At 37.0% G+C, this 18,825-nt stretch overlaps 1 protein-coding gene across 5 annotated transcripts in view; it reads right to left on the reverse strand.

Annotated features, from left to right (window-relative positions):
- Positions 1–18,825, reverse strand: part of LOC121322372 (nck-associated protein 5-like) — a 204,984-nt gene that overhangs the window by 173,101 nt on the left and 13,058 nt on the right. The window contains exons 1-2 of one of the 5 annotated variants that reach the window (XM_041262228.1): positions 18,006–18,351; positions 2,902–3,020 (exon numbers count right to left, since the gene is read on the reverse strand). In XM_041262228.1, the coding sequence (XP_041118162.1) occupies positions 2,902–2,970 (69 nt within the window). In that variant the 5' untranslated portion in view covers positions 2,971–3,020; positions 18,006–18,351. Of the gene's footprint in view, positions 1–2,901; positions 3,021–9,482; positions 9,650–18,005; positions 18,356–18,825 lie in introns of those variants that run through there. The other 4 variants (XM_041262229.1, XM_041262232.1, XM_041262233.1 and 1 more) reach the window with 4 other exon arrangements.

The raw sequence follows: 18,825 nt of genomic DNA on the forward strand, positions 1-18,825 counted from the left end.
TTTTTTATTAAGCCCAATTTTTCCAATTGTCGTTAACAGCACTTAAAACTTTATATTTTTAAACTTTGATTTCAAGAAATAAAAAAAAATTAAAAATCATAAATAAAAACTTTCTTTTTAGTTCAGCTGGTTTTTCAAAACCAACCAACGCATTCCAGGGCAGTATTTTCTGTAAATCTGTAATCTAATTAAGCAATAAAGAGCTCATTATATTTGTACATTATCACTGACAGTTCAGCAGCTACAGTGTGTATGATTCTGTATTGCAGCTAATGAGAAAAGATTTACCACTAAAAGTATTAATTCTACATGTCAGAATGGAAAGGTTCAGTTCTGCTTTAAAGAATTTCACCATGGCTGTACTCACAGGAGGAATTTTGTAATTAAAAAATAACCTTTTATTGTATGCAGATGCCTGCAAAAAGAAATATACAGTAGCACAATCTCATACCCTCCTAGGAAATGTATTGTGTACATGGATTTATCTCCATGAGGGATATCAGGGTTAAACATCTTGCAAATACATGAAGTAAAATATGACAAATATTTAGCACAGCAATGCCTCGTTGAAACTAAGAAGATGTCATTCTCAATAATCCTGGCTAGGCAATTGAACATGATGCTCGTGGTCAGACACAGTAAAATATGCCATTAAAATCAATACATTCAGTGAATGCTAATCAGCTTAGTGTAAAGCATCTTATATTAAAGCAATATATGTTATTAGTGTAGTTTTTTTTTTTTTTTTATTGCTTTCATTTTAATGGTTATGTGTACATAGACAAGCTTCAAAGACGTGAATCTGTACTATAGCTAATGAAGGCATTATGTAATTAGATCACTATGCAGTAATAGTAATGGTGTTGGAACCATAACAATGGGAAGACTTTCGCAGCTTAATGAGAAGTTGTTAGAACATGCAATGGTGTAATGCAGCTGTAACTACTAATTTATTATGTGTGTTATTACATGTAATACCACCTACACTGAGAAATACCAAGAAATACTCCATTCCACTTGCGAAAAGATGTTTATGTAAACCCATAAAATAAGTCAGACGATCTCAAACAATTGTATAAACTCTTAATACTGTACTCAAGAGGCATAGCCAGCTTCAAATGTGAATGGTACCTGTATATTGTACGTAAGTCTTTGCTGTTTCATTTCAAGACAATGAAAAAGAACTCCAGTCAAAACATGTGGCACTGAAATTATGACGTTTCTCTGAGTACTTCTAAACTCAGCGCTCTATTGAGTGTTTAATGGTTGTGGAAGCTGTTTCATTCGTTGGCAGCAATAACCTAGGTTTCTCACAGTGTCTTCATAAAAAAACATTGTCTTAAATGCTAATCATGATTACACACACCAGGAAGGTAAATCGCTCTTCAAACCAAACTGTTCTTGTTGCCTACAAAAATGCTTCTTTAAAGTAGTCAACCCCCTCAATAGTCTGATTAATTAGAATCCAACACAAAAAGTGTTGAAACGCCTGTGTAGTTTAAAAGAGATTTGATTTGTGATTGCAGTATTAAAGTATGCCAGATAAACGTTTAATCACAGAGCAGATAACTGGCTAGAGCAACATATGCATGCAATTATTCTAGCATGCCTTTTACTGTCCAATAAAGGCTTTCACAGCATTGCTTAATCGCCTTCGCTGTCATCTTTACAGCTTTCTGTTAATCAATCCAGGATCAGGCAGTGCTAGGCGCATAGGATATCTCTTGGTGTTTAGATGGAAATTATTTATACAACAAAGACTTCTATGAACGCTCAGTTCAGATTGTGTTCAGGAAACAGCTGAATCCCTGGCTCCAGAACATTATGTCTTAGCTTTGAGTAGAGATTAAATAATACATCATGTCAGCAAGTGCCCGGCTGTATGAATAAGAACTTGCAAGTGTGAATTGTAAATTATAATTGGATGATTACATCATTGAAAAAAGAAAATACTGGTTAACAAGTAACTACACAGGAATTCCCATCACTTACTGTAAAGCTTGATTTTTATGTTGTTTTAGTAATCATGGTCTGTTAAAGGTATTATTTTATGGCTTCAGACAGCAATTATAAATGCTTGGTAACAAATGCTGCTGAAACAGGATGTCACTTCTTTGCTCATCATGATGAATCATGGTTTATGATAAGCAAGGAGGGATTCATTGTTTCCGTTTTTCTTTCAAGGTAAACAAAGTTAGAGATAGCGGTATGATCACAAACTCCCAAGCCACGCTGCTTGTTCAATACGGGTGTACTTTAGAATTATTCAACATGACAGTGCTCAGAACAGCAATGATTTCAACTGTACCTTAACTGAACTCCTGTATCCAGAGAAACTGATAATGATATGTTTTCCTGTATAGTCTACTTCTTTAAAAAAAAAAAAAATCCAAATTACAAAAAGACGTAAACAGTCATTCAGCGACTGAAAGGTGTCTATTTAAGGTGTATGTCATCATTTTTAATTAAGTGGCAGGCAGACATATATGGTGACGTTACAATCACCTGTGATGTGTTTAAAGTAAGTCTGTGGCTTAGTATTACCTTAGTAATTGAGCAGCATGTATTTGGATTCTTATAACAAACTAGCAATGCTTTGTTAAATGAACATGAAAAAAGAAATGTATAAATATAATAGACCCAGTATAATGGCTATTCTTATTATTTCACATGAAATAAACACAGAGTACATGTCTGGGTTTGACACTGTTCAAGTCTTCCTATTGTACCTGCCAATGCCTTACATTCCTGCTGCAGAAGTCCTAAATAATAATGCTAATAGGAAGAAAGGCTGCATTATCACTTTGCAAAATGTGTTCCTAAAAGCATTAAATCTAATCGGCTGGTTTTCAAACAAGGTCTTCCTGTAAATGCAGACAGAATGGACAAGCAGGTCCTTACCACAAGGCTGCTGTCCAATGACAGTCGCTTCCAGAGCTCTCTCTTCTCCTGCTGTCTGCTTCCAGCCATGGCACCAATGTATTGATTCTCTCAATGACTCGCTACACCTCCAGGAGCCACTGAAACAGAAAGGCAGTCGGTCAACACTGAAGGTCTCTGCATGTTTCCCATTGTATAATCAGGAGGGTGGCAATCCCTTTCAACCGCTATTTAGCGTTCACTCAGTCAGTATTGCGTGAGACACCACTCGACAAGCAAATGCTTTCTTCTCCTTTCCACTACCAAGCCTAGAAATGTGAAAGGGACGTGTGTGAGACAGCTGAAGCAGCGATCATCGTAATGTTGAAATGGTCTGCGGTTATCCTTTCCTGTGTTCCTCTAACCCTTTCCAAACAGAGATTATATTTTAGTGCATTTTTCTTTTTCTTCTTCAAAAAAAGTACTGTAGGTAGATAAGCAGTTTGGCAAGCAAGAACACTTCCAATAGGAGTTGATCTGGAATAACTGTGCTACCATTATCATAGTTTATTATCCTGGATTTTGTCATAAGAATGTACTTTATTTTATAAGCATACAATCATCAAAATATGTAAGATGTATACACAATATAATCACTTTAGTAACTACCAACATGTATGACAAGGAACGATGATCTAATACAAGAACAAGGTGATTGTTTATAAAACTAAAGTCAACCAGTCAAACTTTTTGCATAGCATCAGCCATATCCTTTAAAACACATATGCTACATGGAAAAAGGGATATCAAAGTAATTTGTTAACTTGTAAGTTATATCATAAGACAAAAATGCAGAAAGTGATAAAGGTGGTATTTTGATTTCCAGACTTTCAGTACGAATGACTCCCTTTTCAGCTTGATGGTGTACACACTGGCCTACACCGTACCATACTTGCATGCTGTTGTAAAAGAGTCATCGCTGGTTAAATTATTCTGCTCAGTTGCACAGGACTTTCTGAAGTGTTTACATCATATTCAGATTAAAACTGTTCTTTTACTTGATCACAATATATACATGTTGATCATAGACAACATGTATATAAAAATACTTCTTTCAACACCTAAGTGTTCATTTTAGACACAAGGGGACTGTTATCATGTTTTTTACAAGAAAACAGCACAATTATAAGCAATAGCAGCTATGATTGTATGGACTTTAGCTGATTTGAAAAAAAATAACCATAAAAGAGCTTAGAGGATTAAAAAGTACGTTGATGATTACTTTGTGAAAACAAAATAGGGGGTGGAAGTAATTACAGGATCCATCACTGCAATTCGTTTGCAGTTCTGCTATTGTGTGGTGAGAAGAATAAACTGGTTCTTGGACTAAATACCATTGTGCTGCTCGGAGGAGATTTAAGCTAACAACAACAACAAAAAGCATTGCAGTTACCCCAGGGAAGTCACTTCAGATCTTTGACAATACAATACAATAACAAGTGAAATTCATGAGTTAAACTACAACACAGAGATGAATTTGAAATACTTGTCTTCTCATTATTTTGCTAAGTTTTACCTCAGGATTTTGTGTTTAAAGCAATGGTTAGATTGTAGCAAACAGCTTCATTTGTCCCCGGAAGCATGTACTTCATGCTGTTGGCAGACTTGTTCCACACACATGTCCATCCCACAGTTGTGTCTGTTAGCTCTGTAGCAAAGTCCTTCTCAGTTTCCTGGGCTTGAAAGAAAGCTGTCCAGTTGTCAAGGGTGTGCTAAACAAACAGGCATATTGTGCACACAACTGATCATCTAAAAGAAAGCTGACTGAAATGGGAACACAATGGAAAATGTGGCTAAAAACAACATTTGTAATGTGATTTGAATGTCTATAATATATATATATATATATATATATATATATGTGTGTGTGTGTGTGTGTGTGTGTGTGTGTGTGTGTGTGTGTGTGTGTGTGTGTGTGTGTATATATATATATATACACACAGTATGTGTGTGTGTGTGTGTGTGTGTGTGTGTGTGTGTGTGTGTTTATACTTTGGGGCGATCTGCAAAGAATACTTTTAAAAGCATCAGTATTGAACAGGAAAGCCTCATGTTGTTTTTGCAACAAATAGACACCACTTATTTGATTGGTTCAAACAGCACATGACCCAGTATAACTATATAGCAAAGGTTTCCTCCAGGCCTGTGCTGCTTCTTAGGGAAAAGTATATATTTTAAGTTTCATATATCAGAAGGTCTTATAATGCAAGGATTTCTTATTACATATGCAGTATGGGTCAACTGGAAGCTGAACATGGAGAGAGTGGGGTTCAATACATAGCAGCTAGCAAGTGCTTCCTCACTGCTGCACTCACCGGCGCTGTTTGGTTCTGAATGTAGCAAAATGAACCAACAGGAACATGTGGAGAATACAACGCACTATGCACTATGAGGGGAGTAACCCCTGTGCTTACAGAAGGAGTCCTGCTGTATCAGTATTGTTATTTCTGAGACTCCAAGGTCAGGATGTCTCAGGTTTCAGTTACTGCTGACTGTGGTGAGGATCTCAGGCCACTCAGAGCAGGATGACTGAGATGAGATCACTTATTAGCTTTTCACAGACAGCACCTTTGTGTAAAAATGAGGGCAGCCATGCAATCTGAAGTGAATTTTAGGCATTATTGAGCGAGGTTTACAAAAGTAAATAAAATTTGAAAATGAAAACTGCTTATTAACTGATTTGAATTTTTTTTAGCTACTGATACCTCCCTACTGTTACCCTAAAGATTCACAGTAATTTTTTTTTAATTCAATTCTTAGTTATCTTTTCTTTTTTGTAATTGTGTGTGGCTTCTACTTCTATGAAGCCATACTAGCTGAGTTAGTTACATCTACAATAGGAACTAATACTGAAGAGCTGCTCCTGAACACGGGTGCTGCTTTTGAAGTTGTGCTTTAAAAAAATATAGATAGATAGACAGATAGATACATGCATACATACATACATGCATACATACACACATACATATAAATAACAAAATAATAGAAGATTTCCATTTCCACATCCCTGAATACGTTTGCTTTGAGTCTAGGCTTGGGTGTGAAAGTTTTGTAACTGCTTCTCATCAGAAACTGGAACATGCAAACACATGCCTGTCTGTGATGAACACTCTGCTAAAGACTTTCTCACAGTCTGCACAACTGAAGCACAGACAGCTAAAAAAAACTCACACACACACACACAAACAACCACAGAACCATGTATAAAATTAAACAAATATTCTACAAAGAACACTGTACATATTCATGTAATGTGGGAGATTTATACTAGAGGATTAAACTCCAATGAGCTTTGTTATTACTTCCTGTCTTGGCCTAAGCCCTTTTAGTCCAGTGTTTGTTTGTCACAGCTACATTAAATAAAAATCAGAGGTAATCACAGGACTGAAAAACCTCCAGGAGATCAGAAATATTTCAACTGTGCCTTTATGCAAATATCTACCTTTGTAAGTAATGCTAATGCAAGTACCTTTGGATGGGTTTGAAAAGCCCTGGGTCTGTCATGTGAGACCCTGGGAAAACCACAAGCCTACATGATCCGCACCAGAGAGGGCTGTGCCAGCAAAGATTAAGGGATTAAAACTAGCAGACCAATTAATGTAGTCAAAAGTAATTCAGAGAATTCGAAGAAACTATATAAAAAAAATAATCCCTGGAAATCAGAAACCCTTAGGTGCTGACATATCCAACAGTATGTGCGGAAAGTCTGGCAAAAAGTTAATCACCACCTAAGCCACATGTTCACTTTCTTTCTGGACCGCATACAGTAATCATCAAACCTGAGGTCCAAGTTCAGTTTACGGTCCCTCGCTCTCTTCTACTGTCAGAGACAGGAATCTGTACAGCACAACCTGTTTTATTTGTATCTTTTCAAACAACTTTTGCAGTACAACAAGATGAGTTTTTATATTATTACACTGGAACCTCAGGCTCTGAGGCAAGATCAGAGCTGGGGGACCGTTACCTGGGTCAGGTCTGGGTCTTCAGTCTCTTCCCGTGGGAAGGACTCCTCTTCCCAGGAAGCCGATATAGACAGAAAGTCCTGTTTCCCCTTGCTCATCACCACATACTGCTCTGAAACCTCTGGAGCAACCAACGGCAAAGCCAGAGTCTCCTCTGGGAAAGGCGCTGGTGGTGGGGATGGGGCAAGTGCAGGGTGGAAGTCTGCTGCCTGCTTAAGTGCTCAAGTATAAAGCATAAAGTTGTGTTGTTGTTTTTTTTAAACAAAATGCAGTTGTGTAGCGTTAAGCTCAGCCTTCAGCTGCTGAGTTTCTGATTCCAGGGAAGTGGCAAGCCAACTTCCAGCAATAAAATTTCAACGGAACTGCTGAAAAAACTCAAGAGAGAGAGAGAGAGAGAGAGAGAGAGAGAGAGAGAGAGAGAAAGAGAGAAAGAGAGAGAGCGCTCTTTAAGAGAGTCAATCACACAACAGGAAGAGATTAGTGCTACACTCACGGAGGGGCCTATCGGCAGATTTGATATAAAATGCTCAACAAATACCTGACAAGCAGGCATATCCCAAAAGTATTGTTTGGTGGTCATCTTCGAAATTGAACAGGAACTAATATTTTCAGTCTGTCAATGGCACTACCTCAGGAAATGTATTATTTCATAATGTATTTATTTATTTATTGCAGCTTCAGGAGTACGGTACATTGAGATGTACAAACATTTTGTTTACAACACTCCCTGCCTTCTGTTTGCAACTTGTACATATCCACTTTGTTTCTCTCTACCGAGAGGCAGCTAGGATAGGACATGTATCGTCATAGTCTGTATGTCCAATGAAACAGGAGTGTGCAGAAAATCTGACTGTTACACTTGCTCTGTTTCTATATATTCCAAGCTGCTGCCTGCTGTTATTTTTACTTGCACACCAACTTTAACCACTAGACCACCTCTGAAATGCATCCAGAACTACATCTGCCAAAACTACCTGCTTGAAATTAAATGCATAACAGCACAGTAAAAACTGCCCTTACTTACCGAGAACTGTCTCCCAAACCTGCAGACGTGCCAAAGCCACTCCTTCTGTAGAATCCCCAGTGAAGACTGCAGTTTCACACAGCCAGGGTGCATCTACCAGGTGAGCCACTTGCGAGCCTTTACCAGCAGTTATTATCATTAATATTTTTTTTGTAAAAACATACTATCTGTGTGAATAATACATTATAACAGAAGGATGCAATATATGCATACAAATGCAAATATACATTTTGCATAAAAAGAGTGCTACCAAATGTTTAAAATATATATATATATATATATATATATATATATATATATATATATATATATATATATATATATATATATATATATATATAATTAGCTGGTGGGAATAAAGATTGGCCTTTCCCCTGTTATCACAAAGAGTCTCTATGAAGACGCAACATAATTAAAGCAATTACAGAAGCAACCACTATCCACTTCATCTAATCCATATGATCCAATTCAAATTGCATGTCTAATGCTATCTTCTGAATAATAATGTGTTTTCCAAAATCAGTTTCTCAAGTGCACTACGTTGCTTCAAATCCACCATTTTTGTTTGATTCAAAGTCAGCCACACACCTCTTCTGTACTACTGCAGTATTGTTAGCAGGGTGTTTTCTAGTGCACACCCACATTTCCATTAAGAAATAGTTTCTTTCATCTTACGTGACACACCTGATGAAGAGATTGCAGTGCAGTATTTTATCTGAAAACAAATATATGGAATATGTATGTCTCGTACTGAAAGTAGAATTTAGAAGGTTGTTTTCCTATACTGTAAGCCAGTGCTGAAAATACCCTCTCTGTAGAGACACAATAACAAAGCACTATTTGCAAGCAGTAGCAGGGCCCTGTCTGCTTGCATCCCACAGTGCCATACATGTAAGTAAGTTAGTTACAATAATAAAACATATGTGCCTTGGTTTGTTAGGTTATTACATAAAAGATCAATATCCATAACTTTTGATTTGATTACAGATTATGTTCTCCAGTTTTACCAAGATAACAATCTTCAGAACTAAACTGTGTCGTCACAATTGGGAAGTAGACAAGGTTTTGACTCTTTCTTATAAAGAACAATTAAAGAAAAGGCATGCAATTCCTTGCAAAATAAATATCACGTGTGCTTCACTCCTATACTGCACAAAGGTTCAATCTGTCATTCGGAGATCTTTTCCATTTCCTTTTCTGCTGTTGTTAAATGTATTATAACAAACTCAATTGACAATATGCGAAAGTATCCCTCACCCGGGAATTAAAGACACACATCACCACCCCATTCAGCCCAGTAAAAAGCCACAGTAAACAATTTAATCAAAGAGTGAAGACAATTCTAACATCTGTTAATCTTTTGTAGGCGTCATAATCAGATGCTGCGGAGGAGTTTTCCTTTAAAGAGTGGTCCTTTAACATTTGTTTCAGCAACACACAACCCCGCTGAATAAACAAGCCGAACAGCCAGCCCTGCCAGAAAACTGCAAAGTGGGACAAAATACACAACTACAGAAAGCCGAAGCCCTACTGCAAGCTGAAGAAACAAAAACTGCATTCGCTTCTACGTTGCTTACCATTTTGATTCTGAATCCGAGCAAGGAGAGTGGCTATCTTGACGTGTCTCACTGAGCTTTGTTTCGCATTGATTAAACAATCACCTGCTTTCCTTTTCACTTTCAGTTCGCTGTATAATTTCTCCAGTGAGATAGTGCAGCCTATTCAGAGTCTGCAGTACTGTGTGCTCTGTCTGTGCCAAACTGTAAAGGAAGAGGGGTTCCCTAAATAAAACCTCAGCAACCGATAACCTGAAATACTATTTCAGTAAGTTGACTATGATATACTTAGACTTGGAAACCCCTTCCAGAAGATTGTCATATAATATTCTGAATGGGTCCTCCGGTTGGCCCTGGTAAGTTTGCCAGCTTAGTCCACCAGTTTCTGACTTGTTAAGTGCTTATTCTAAATGATTACATCATGAAAGTATTCAGTCAGTGTCTTGCTATATGTTACACGGAAAGGTTTTGTTTAGCTACATGAAATAGCTGAGTTACATTCTTGGCTTATATTCATAGCCATGATGTATTTAGTTTCTATATAAATATCAAAATGTTCATAAATCAGTTTCATATAGAACATGTATAACTGTCATATGAGGTGGGGGTGGGGGTGTAAAGCTTCTTTTAAGATTGATCTACACGTCTTTTTCAGTCCAAGTAAAAGATTCCTTTCACAGGACAACAGAAAAGAGGTCATTTTAAGATAATTCTGAAGCAAAGACCTAATTTACAGATTATTAATCCAAAATCCGCTCTGTATGCACAATACCTATATGATGAAAAAAAACCCTCACACAAGTGAACTAACTATACATTACCCACTAGTACTGTACCTCAGCTCAGCAAGGCCCTCTACAGGTGAAGCTATACAATCCAGCTTCAGACTGCAGTGTTTTCAGCACATGTGACTGAAATAGTGTACTGTGGGTTTTGTGTGTGGCGTTATTGACTGAAGTCACATATTCTGCACTTCCACAAAAAATTGAAATCTGAATTAATGCTTTACATGGGATTACTATGTGTGCGTGTTACTGTACAACACTTGATGTTCTATATGAAGGTAAAAAAAGACAAAATATGTTACCAATATATTATACAGCTGGACCTTTTAAGAGGAAACCAAGGGGCATTTAGATTTTTTTTTTTTTTAAACTTTATTTCCATAAAGCATCCGTTCAAAAAAAATGTGCTCTCTCTAAATTCCAGGGGTCTATATTGTAAAGATTGTAAAGATTCTGTATTTACGTATTGCTTTGTAGATCCAATATATTGAGATTATACTATCATTTCCATTATGATGATGATGATGATGAAGAATTTGCCAATAAATAGGTAAAGTTCAAAGTCTGTCAGCGGCCTTCAGGTCTCATGTGATGCTTAATTCTGGAATTATAGTTTCTCTTTTTGATCTTTCCAGGAACCTGAACTCTGTAAGCTACCACCAAATGGGGCTTCAGCAGCTTTATAAATGCAGATGGCTCTTTTAGTCTCACTGCAAGAGAATCACCTAGCTGGAGATGAAACAAAAAAAGATGTATTCTTCATGCAAGTATTCTTGGTATGCCAACCAAACATCTAAATACATTTTCATTGAGACAAACAATGTTTTAGCACCTTGCTAATTAAGTTGCAAAACTTGTTTAATTAGTTGCCTGGGGTTTTATTTAAATACCCATCCAATGTCTGCAGGGTTATCGTTCAAGAAGGAATACAGCCCTTGATCGACACGTTGTGGTCAGCAAGGGTACTGAGTCGTGACAGGTGCAGGCAAGACAGCAGGCATTCCAGGGTGTGGACTTTCCTGACACTATACTCTGTGATAGTACAGCATCCGTAGTGCTGTATAAATGTTGCTGTTAACACACTATCCAGAGTCATCAGAATGCTTTTGAAGCAGTGAAGCTAGTTTGAGCATAGAAACTGAAAACACTGAACCTTTCTGTGATAGCTTCCTTTGCAGCTGTACCAAGTAATCCAGTCCAGATTTGGCTGTTTTACTTTTTTGGGGGATGAATACAAAAGCCAAGAACAGTTCAGGCCTATGTACGAGTATCCCTGTGCTTATCTCTCATTTCATGGTTGATGTTTTTTGTGTGTTTTTTTGTTTTGTTTTTTTTGGTCTGGGGCATTTCTCAGCAAATATTTTGCTTTGTACAACGGTCTTGACTTTTCTTGTTGCTACTTTTCACTGCTATGTGAAAACAATGCACTTTCTGTATGGTGCCAGGATTGTTACCATATTAGAAATTCTGAGAGCAGGTCAGGAAATGGATCCTTATGTCCCAGTTCCCTTCCTCGCTGCTTCAGAACTCAAGTGGAATACATACATTTGAGGGGCATCTTCCTGTTAGCCTTGTGTAGTCAATATTTGACACATAAATGTTTTCATGTTCAAGGACTCTGGCGGATATTGATTATGACTCCCACCTTTGAAGCTGCATTAACTTGCTGTACACATAATGCAGACAGCTTAAGGCCAGGCAGGGTCTGGAAAAACAAATACCATGTTGTTTTGAATGAATGGTATTCAAACATTTCAATATTAATGTTTTTTCTTTCATGAATGAAAAAGTTGAAAGCCTATTCAATCAATGAATGATGAGAGCTGTACTACCTCCAAATACTTCCAGTAAAGCATTAACACCGTAGAGAGCGGGGAAGTTTAAAAACACTGAGAGACAAACAAAAAGGTACTACCTACTACATACTAGTGATTGAAGATTTTGTAGTAAAGGATGTTAAGGTAAATACTGCTGCATTTACTGTTGGAGGATATCTGTCTGCAAATGTAGTAGCTAAGCATGTAATCATATACTTGGGAATTGGACATTCCTGTAATCTCTTATTGAAATACTGTACTACCGAAGTGAGACATTTACTATGCATGTGTTTTCTAATTTTGGTCTTTGTTGGATTATTAGATGACAGAAATGTGTTACATGCTGTGCTGCAGTGCCACATGTGTTCAGTACTACGAGAAGAGAGGAAGGGAAGCTCAATATTACGATGCTACTGCTTTATGTTTACCGTTATGCTAAATTGGTAACACTTTACATTAACTGTCTCTCATTACAATGCACTTAATGTGTACATCTTTTTACACGATATATGCACGTGCCCAATTGTATCATAAAATGGTTAGGGTTAAGATTAGTGTTAGGGTAAGGGTTGGGGTTAGTATTAGGGTTATAACATGCAGATTTACAGATTAAGTACATTGTAACTGTGCATGATAACATTGTAATTATGAGTAAGGACACACAGACATACTAAGTAACTACAATGTAAGCACACAGTAATTAGAGACACTTAATGTAAAGTGTAACCATTTAATTTAGGTACCTTTTTCAGATTTTATCTTGTTCTACACTGAAAACAATTTGAAAATGTATAAGTAACTGTGGCAGGGATGGGGTTAATTTCCTATCCCTGCCAACCACCACCAAAACACCACAAACCAATGTTATTTACAGGCAGGGCCCTGCCCTGCCATAGTAACGAAATGCATTGTTTCCGGGTGAATGTTGAATGAAGACTGTGTACTGCTTTGAGCAAAATGTTTAATGAAGACCAATTATTACATATGCGTTCGTGCAAACTAATATTTGTTCACTGACCTTTTTTGCATGATCACCTGTTTCACTGTTCCATGTAAGATTAGAATAATGCATCTGGAGCTGCACAATACTGATTTGCTCTTTCACTTCTAACATAGCACCTCCACTGAGTGGTCTATTATTCTTAACAGGGTGATTTTCACAGATTTAGAGCCCGGTAATGTCCTTTTTTATGTCTGGTTTAGCTCCAGAATAATAATTTCATAGTGTTGCTCTCTTTCTTATTTTATTTTTATTTTAAAAGGAAAACTGCTGGGTACCAAAATGTACAAAATCAAAAAGAGAAAGGTAATGTAGATACACAAAAATGTGAATCATTGATAATAAAAAAAAAGAAAAAATCAATTATATCAGGATGTTTCGGACTACAAGTCCTTCTTCAGCTGGATGGAAAAAGCTGTTTTACCTTTAATGATGAACAATTACCTACATTACCTTTTTTTTTTTGCTTACACCTGACACTTCATCATCAGTTAAACTGTTTAAAAGGCAATATTGTTATCAAGTTAATTTGATCCTTTATGGAAAGGTTTCAATTCTCTCTCGCTCATATTAAACTGCTGCAATGTGCAGTACACCACAGAGTCCATCTGTATAGTTAACACATTGTCACTGCAATAAAGAAAGAGTTGGCTGAATATCACTAGTAAGTGGATAGGAGGCACAGCGTAGGGCAAAAGCGAGACCTGAATATAGACACAATGGGTGGCACCACACACACACAACAGGGATGTTTGGCTGTGTATAGTGTCTTGCTGTGTATACTGTAGTTTTCTGAAAGTCAATTTTATATAAGCGTGCATATTGTCACTCCCACAAGGAAATTGTTATTTTGGATGCTGCTGTGAATAATGAGCTAATTTCAAGAATGGACATGTTTAATGCAGGGATAGATTGACTAAGAACAGACATGTTGAATGCAGGGATAGATTGGCTCCTGCACTTACTCTAGAGCGGACATTTTGAATGCAGGGATAGATTGACTCCTGCACTTACTCAAGAATGTACATGTTGAATGCAGGGATAGATTGACTCCTGCACTTACTCAAGAATGGACATGTTGAATGCAGGGATAGATTGACTCAGATCAGATATTTTGAATGCAGGGATAGATTGACTCCTACACTCACTCAAGAATGGACATGTTGAATGCAGGGATAGATTGACTCCTGCACTTACTCAAGATCAGTATGAAAAGAGAGTTTACAACAGAAAGCTCTCAGACCTTGGGGGCCACTTGTGGCAAGATCTACATGGGATCTTATATTATTTTCATCTCCAATTACATTTTTAGACCCTATATTGAAATAGGGATAATGCCTACCTTTCCTTGAAGACTCCTGCAATTCAGAAAAGAAGAAAAACTCTTTATTATTACACAAACCATTTACCAAATATCAGGAGAAATCCTCCCTTTTCTATACGGGCTGTGTTATATACAAGATGTGTAGTATACTCGGGTAATAGTATTCTATATAATATTCTAGTTTGGTGTTATAACAGAGTGCTATACAAGAGGTGTGTGGTTTATACACAGAGAGCATTAAACAAAGGGTGTGACCCAAAGTGTTAGTCATACACATGTTGTCCATTATATTATTGTAATCAAGTATTGTCATCTATATTATGCACCAATAAAACATTTATAGAAAGTCTTTTCTAGTATTGTCCTTATTTAGCCCTTAGGAGGCGAGTCACTCACGCACAAACAATCATAGAACGACCACCATGGGTCCTAGTGGGTCATAAACTATTACATTAGGTACTATACACTGTATCGCCACCATTCATTTCCATCTTTGACATTTAAAAACAAGACAAAAATTTTAATTACTTATCGTCTCATCAAGTATATGCAAAATTTATCTCCAGGCATTGACTTTAAACAATGGCTTGAGATTATTCACCACAAACTGAGGCTATGCATGTATACAGGAATGAAAAGGTCCTCAGAGTTGACTGCCCAGAAAGCAGCATAGCTTGAATACCTGAGAATCCAGTGTGGGATAGCAGTTACACACTTGTGTTTTGAATATGCCATAAACATTGAGTCTTGCCAAGTCTCAACCAAATTTGGAGTATGTTATACAATAGTATTCCTTCACTTTAAAACCATGTAACTAAATATGGAACATACTGTACACAGTATTCTTAAATGGGCTACAGAAACATTGAACTTTGAACATATAGAAGAGCTGTTGCAGTTTAACATTCTGCCAGCAGATTGGCTATAGCTGACACGATGTATCAGTATTAACACACAAGATCTGTACAGTGTTTGATGTACTCTTATTTTCCACCCTCCTTTTTTATTTTAGTCTTTTAGAAACAATACAAAGCTCATTTCCATATTACCTCAACTTTGTTCAATGTAAACCATGCTGATTTCACTGGAAATAACTTGTAATTGGCACCAGATAGACATCTCTTTTCAGTCAGCATCAAAATCAGACCAAGGGCTGAGAGTCAGAAGGTTATAGCCGTTATCAGGTGACAGGCACACTGTATAATTCAGTCGTTTGGAGAATTCACTTTGCACTGAACAATACACCTATTGTGTTTGTATATTTGTGCTTTGCTGGCATATCTGTTACATTATGAATATAATAAGTACAGTGTTTATAAATACTTTTAAGATAAGCACTCCTACATGAGTGGCCTTTAATAATCTCAGTATAGTCTGAAATTCTAAATTTCCATGGGCATGCAGCAGAGTATAGCGTACTAAGTAACGTTAATGGGTCTTTTCTTCTGAATGCAGCACGACTAGAAAACCCATTGGGATATGTTCCTATAAGCAGATGGCAATGTGCTGTATTATATAACTCTTATTGTCACTGTGTTCTAACTGCAAATATATTTTATTTTTTAATAATGGTTTTCAAACTACCGACAGGTATCTCTATGTCTGGTTGAATGAATATTTCAATTATGGCTAGTTTATTGATTCAATTGTTAGCATATTTAATAACATACAGTACTATAGTAGATGCGTGATATGCATGTAGGGTTAAATCATGTTTATCAGAATCAACTTTGAGAACAACCCTTATAAAAGTTTACCATAGTAAAAGCATAGCAAAGCGTAACAAAGCATAGTGAAAGCATGGTAAAGCATAGCAAAGCAATGTAAAGAACAGCGAGGCATGGTAAAATGTATTAATAAACATGGTAAACCAGGGTAAGTTATGGTAAATGCATGGTATTACCGTGGAAAAAGCAAAGTAAACCTGCAAAAATACAGTGCAAAAATACCATGGTAAACTGGCATAAGGGAATTGTCACCAAACTAATGATTTTAATCATTAACTACAGTGATATTGTCTGCTACTTCAGATTACAAGTATTGCTCAATTGCGAGTGTAGATTTGCTCCAAGGTCAGCAACCAACATATACCTCATAAATACGACCTAAATAATGCACAAGAAACCCAGGGAAACCATTCACTTTATGCACAAGACTCACAGCAGTTGTCACAGCTCTGCAGCGACAAAAGTACTGTAAAAAAAAAAAAGAGGTGGCTTTTATTTGGGGTGCCCCTGGTGTGTAACCTGCAGCTCAGCTGACACTGACCATAGAGACGTGCTTTACTGTGCATATCTTTTTCTGGATCCCATGATGGAATTGGAGCATTATGAAACACTGCCTGTCACCCATCTCTGTCTCTCTAACCTCTAACGTCCTCTGCACTGCATTACTGTATATTCTTTAATATCAGCATTATTATTTCATTACAGCAGTATGGACCCCTCCCGGATCAAGGCCAGGTGTTCAAACCTTTATACGTACTGTAGCAACCACTGGTAATGATGACAAGGAATATCAAACCTGGTAATGCTTTACTGCCTTAATATTTATACTTAGCTGTGTATTTTAAGCTTGTGATAACATTTCCTGTCATTCATGCCCAATATCCTATTATAAACATCAAGACATTCACAGGCGACACAGTCGGTCAGCCTTGAAAATGACAGGGAAGGGATTATTCAGTTCCAATCCGAAGCAAACATTAAGAACATTCTTATTTGTCCGTATACTGTAAGTTTCCTAACCTATAGCATAATGGAGCACACCAACAAATTAAGGCAAAGCTGATTTCCTATGAGGAGCACACCCCAAACACTGCAGTCTAGGAAGCTCGGCAATATCCGGAAGACAGTTTAGTTTCCTGCAGAGAAGGACATGGGGAAATGATATATTTCCTGAATTTAAATATTATTCTTTAATTGTCTTTTCAAGTTTTAAACATTGTGAAATGTACACGACATGTGCATGAAGAAAGAGTAAATGCAGAATCATGTAAACTCCCACACACATTCATGGAGCTACAGCAGAGGCAGAGCACTGCTAGAGGTCTCCAGAGTCATGCATACCTGTTTGGCTACTGGGAAAGCTGGCATCTGCATAGCTGTCTAAGATACTGTAAAGCTTATTTGCTTCTAACTAATGTTTTCTGAAGCTCCATACCAAAATGTTATTGTCTTCAGTAGAAATAAATAGCATATTAACTACATGGCACCTTTTACTTTCTCTGTTTTTCTTAGTTATAATTTGTTCTGTTTTGGCAAAATATATATGTTTTTAAAAGCACATGAGTTAAATTACAAATACTGTAGGTCAATTTGGGAGGAAAAATAGCTCCACATCTCAAGTAAATATAAAAAAAAAAATGTAAGTAAGGAAACTTTGCAATGTGGCAGCAAGAAACTATCCAAATTAAAATTCTAATTTACAAATATAACGCGTTATATATATATATATATATATATATATATATATATATATATATATATATATATATATATATGCCGTATATATATATATCAATAGATATAATAGTATTAAAGTGATCTAAATTAAGCATTTCTGTTTAAGTATCTGGATTTATATATCTGTATCAATCTAGCACAAGCACACACTTACTTTCAGTCTGTAGTTCTGTGTATCCAGTTCTTCAGCAGGTAACCAGCTGAGGCTGACCCTTCTAACCCTCTTTCCACCAGTGTGGGGTGCACTCTTTCTCATGAGTCTTGTTTAATAACATGAGCCTGACTCACCACAGCAAACACATTTAAAATCCCACTGACTGGCAGCACTGACACAACACTGGACTTCTTCACTTTCACTGAGCACAGTGCTGCTCTCGCACGCCTCTCTGCTTGTAAATACAGGCTCTGTGGAAGAAGTTCCACATTACATCACAGGCAGCTGTTTTGTGTTGAGTCTTTATTAACAGGCTGTCAAACAGAGCCCAAGTACCAACCCCCGAGCTCAGCTCTGCAGCTACAGATACACACCGCCCATGTGATTTCACCGGGGGAAGGGGATAACCACATTCAACTTTTCAAAACATACATTATCAAAGAAAAGTGCTGGAATGTTCTTATGGGGTTTTGTTTGTTAGTTGTTTTGTTTGGGTTTTTTGGTTCTTTGTGGAGAAATGCAATATAAATGTATCAGGAAATAGTTTGGTAGTACCAGGACTGTAGTATTAGTAGCAGCAGAAAACATTCCTTGCAGCTGAGTTCTCCCCCTCCTCCCCCTCCTCCCCAAACACACACACACGGATCTCATGAATGCAAACATATATAAATGGGAAACATGTGACTTACACTACCACTGCCAGCAAGGGAACATTGATGAGCCGCCCTGTTTCTGTTCGGTTTTAACTTTTTCTTTGCAGTCCTGTATGATGTAATTGGAATGCTTTTATTTATTGTGTATTATTAATTGAGACTGATGA

Source organism: Polyodon spathula, chromosome 10 (assembly GCF_017654505.1).
Source record: "Polyodon spathula isolate WHYD16114869_AA chromosome 10, ASM1765450v1, whole genome shotgun sequence".
Lineage (NCBI taxonomy): Eukaryota > Metazoa > Chordata > Actinopteri > Acipenseriformes > Polyodontidae > Polyodon > Polyodon spathula.